Below are 3,741 nucleotides of genomic sequence, written 5' to 3'. Positions count from 1 at the left end.
TTCGCCAGCCATTGACGATTTTGCTTAAAGGGTGCGTTTTGCACCATCCTACCATAGAGGTAACTCTAAGACTAGAGGGTCCCGAAATAACGTGCTCAACTTTTTGGCTCAGCTCTGGTACTCTCTTCGGTCCCAAGCTAATCGATTCACCCCTCGAAACATAGGAAAATCCACTAACCCCTCATTTTATCTGTCAAACTTTCATAGCAAATCAAAACAAACATTGTGTAGTACTAGAATTTCGACTAGAATGGGGTACGTTAATCGATGTGCTTGGGACCAATAGGCTAGTCAAGTAGTGAGCCAATTTCAAATCGATAGTTTCGTATTGATTGTTGATCCTACCCTACAATGACTGGACGCGGCAAGGGAGGAAAAGGACTCGGCAAAGGAGGAGCCAAACGTCATCGAAAAGTGCTGCGTGATAACATTCAAGGCATCACTAAACCTGCCATCCGCCGTCTGGCTCGTCGTGGTGGAGTCAAGCGAATTTCCGGGCTTATTTACGAGGAAACCAGAGGCGTGTTGAAGGTGTTTTTGGAGAACGTTATTCGAGACGCTGTTACTTACACAGAACACGCTAAGAGGAAGACCGTCACCGCAATGGATGTCGTTTACGCTCTGAAGCGACAGGGACGCACTCTGTACGGTTTCGGAGGATAAATTAGCATCATCGGTTCAGACAAAAAACGGCCCTTTTCAGGGCCACCAAATGAATTAAAAAGGTGTTTTTGATTAACTTTCTTATCGGGATTTGAAAGGTGGTAGGGATGTGATCGAATGATGAATTTTTCAGTTTAAGGTTGTTAGATTTAACCTAAGTTGGTCGTTACTGGTATGAGATCTACCACTACTAATCCAGTACCGACAATCATTTGCATTCATTTGTTGTGTTGGGGTAGTTCTAAGTAGTGCGTTTCCAATGATATTCCAGTCGAAATACAAGAGAATCAACAAAAACCGCCTGGGTTGTACGCTCCTTGGTTAATCTGAGGGCAATCTAAAGAGAATAAACAGAGAACCCCGCTAGAATTCCTATTCCTTCACAGGGTAACTCGCAACAACTCAAAATTGAGTCGAACATGCTCATTTCAGTGGGAAGTATGAGTGAGTAGACACGCTTTTACTCAATTTTGAGTAAACAACGTTCTCGCGCAGAGTGAGACAAAACCACTATGAGATATTTTCAGCCGGGAAGTTTGTTTTTTTTTGTTCTGATAAAAAGTTGAAATTAGCTGCTCCAGATTTATTTTACTGGAGCTGAAGACGACTGAAAACTGTCTCAGCATGCAATTCCTACTTTCCCTAATGCATTTCGGCCTGTGTTATGCAATAATTTCGCCGTTTCCTCCGACACGGCTGGTATTTTTTTCTAAGTCCCGGATCTGGCTGACTGAGTGCCTTTTACTCAGTTTGACATTTCTCGTTTACTCAGATTTTGACAACCTAATGCATCAGACGAAATTGAGTACGATCGACTCACCCGGTGAGTAAGCTGAAGTAAGCGTTCACAAAACACAAGCTCCTGCTGCAGTTTACAAAAATATTTATTATATCATTCCACGTAGTCCTACGTTATCATTGCGTACAACCCCATTGGGCTGTCCCTTGTAGTTTTTTACGTTCATATTATGGAATGCTCCAATTATGAATTGGGAATTCCATAGGCTATAATTGAAACACACCATTGTGGCAGAACAGGACTTCGGATATTATAAGTGACGTTAGTCGACTATGGAGTCTTTACTGCGAATAAATTTATTTGAACTAAAGACCTGAAAGGAAAGATTACAGAGTTGTTATGGAATACTTCGTGAGTATGGAAAACAAGTTTTGTAGTTAGCGCACAATTATGAGGGTTTCAAAATAAGGAAAGAGGAAAAGTTTTACTACACGGCAGGGTGCCTTCCATTCATTTTGGCTAAGAAAATGTTTTATAGAATTATGGAATAATAAGATTATATGATAATATTTTGTTTGTGTAAGCAACAAGAAAATATTGTGAAGTTTGTGTCTGACGCATAATACCTGCCAATTTTGCTACATTAGCGTCGCAATAAGCGATTTCGTCATTTATCTCACCCACTCTTCGCTCTTCACTCTTCGCGAAGAGGCGATCAGAAAATCGCTCATTGTGACTCTGTTAAAGCTAAATTTTCATGTGTTGTGTGTCAAACATAAAGTTTACAATATTTTCTTGTTACTAACACATACAAAATAATATCATAATATCTTATTATTCCATAATTTCATAAAACATGTTTTTCGCCAAAATGAATGGAAGGCACCCTGCTACACGCAAACCAAAAATTTATTACAATGAATGTTAGTTCCACTTCCTATCATCCTCTGTTCATGAACATCCCAGCGAATGTTAGAAGTTGACCTTACAGGCGATGTAATGGTTTTTTGTCTTTTTTATTTCGTAGAACATCTACGCTTTTGACTATACCAGTAAGCTTGTAGAACGACGCACATTGTAGAACATTTTAGAACGACGCACACACTTGCCTCGAATCTCTCCAGCAGAAAAAGCATACAACGTCGAGTATGCGAGAAAATGAGCGCTTCATGTTTGCTTTTAGGCTCTACATATTCAGAAGCATGTAGAGAGCAGTGGAAATGCACAGGTCTGAAAATCGCAACGTTCGTGGTTCGAGTCCAGCCGGCAGTCTGTTTTCAATTTTTTTCGACTTAACTAATTTACTCTACATTTTTCGGTCTCCAATTTTCTTGCATTGGACCGCAGCTAGGTATATCGCATCCTCGGTTCATGCGGTCTCCACTAACATCCTCTCTGATGATGAATCCCACATAATTGTAAGAGAATCTTACATCCCCCGGTTGGGTGTACTGACTGTGAGGTCACAGTGAAGGTGTGCGTAAACTGTGTTATTAAAACTTAGCCACAGAGATCAGCTAGGAAATTGATAAATTGTATGCTTTGAACGGAACTTTACACATGAGAACCATGTGTACATTATTGGAAATGTAGGATTTATTTTTATTTTTTATTTATTTTTTTATAATCACGCTCTTAGGTCATTCGCTACTTGTCGGGGGGTGAGATTTGAACTCGTGACTTTGGCGTGAGAGGTATGGATGCTAACCACTACGCCGGGATTGCCACCAGAAATGTGGGATTTGTTTGATAGTATTTGGTGACTACATCACGTATAGCCATAACTGGTACATCTACCCTAGCTCCAATCCTATCTGTCTAAGATGACTGGTATGGGCACCGTACTACAAAGTTGGGTTCCAAAATCGATCGCATCAGAGCGGTGTACAGAGACCGGAGGCAGAGAAGATCTTTAAATTTAAAGTATATTTTGAAAATCGATCCCAGCTGTAGATTAGCTTTGCAGATGATATTATAATAATGTAATCGGAAAGTTAGCGCTGAATACAGGATGACGTCAACATCGCGAACTTGATGAACAAGTTCAAGGGGCTGACCATCAATTGGATAATCGTGCGTAATCGGTTTAAGTTTGCGATGAAACGATATAATGATGCATTTTGTGGGTTTTTCCGCTAGTGTGATTAATCGATATACAAGGCATTAATGATAGTGAATCCGGAATGGACTTAGCGGACAATAAACTATTTTTGGTGAATATATTTAGTCGTTTGTTGCTTGTTAGGAAGAGGAAGTGAAGTTTTTTGTGTTGGTGGGGAGGAGTGATCGTCCAACGGTCAGCGTTGGATAGAGGAGAAAGGGTGAAGGGAGTGTTGCCG

General features: G+C 40.4%; 1 protein-coding gene across 1 annotated transcript; it reads left to right on the top strand.

Moving 5' to 3' along the window:
• The first annotated feature begins 351 nt into the window (after positions 1-351).
• LOC135701794 (histone H4) lies at positions 352-663 on the top strand. The gene has a single exon (XM_065222723.1). It carries the CDS (start codon positions 352-354, stop codon positions 661-663), a length of 312 nt encoding a protein of 103 aa, XP_065078795.1.
• The last annotated feature ends 3,078 nt before the right edge of the window (positions 664-3,741 follow it).

The sequence above is a fragment of the Ochlerotatus camptorhynchus genome, unplaced genomic scaffold (assembly GCF_037179485.1).
Source record: "Ochlerotatus camptorhynchus isolate MF236.1 unplaced genomic scaffold, CSIRO-AGI_Acam_v1.1 ptg000176l, whole genome shotgun sequence".
NCBI lineage: Eukaryota > Metazoa > Arthropoda > Insecta > Diptera > Culicidae > Ochlerotatus > Ochlerotatus camptorhynchus.
This window is presented reverse-complemented; position numbering and strand designations above follow the sequence as displayed.

What these genes read in the sequence shown, in the direction of transcription:
- LOC135701794 (XM_065222723.1), top strand. Translation starts at nt 352, where the DNA reads ATGACTGGACGCGGCAAGGGAGGAAAAGGACTCGGCAAAGGAGGAGCC.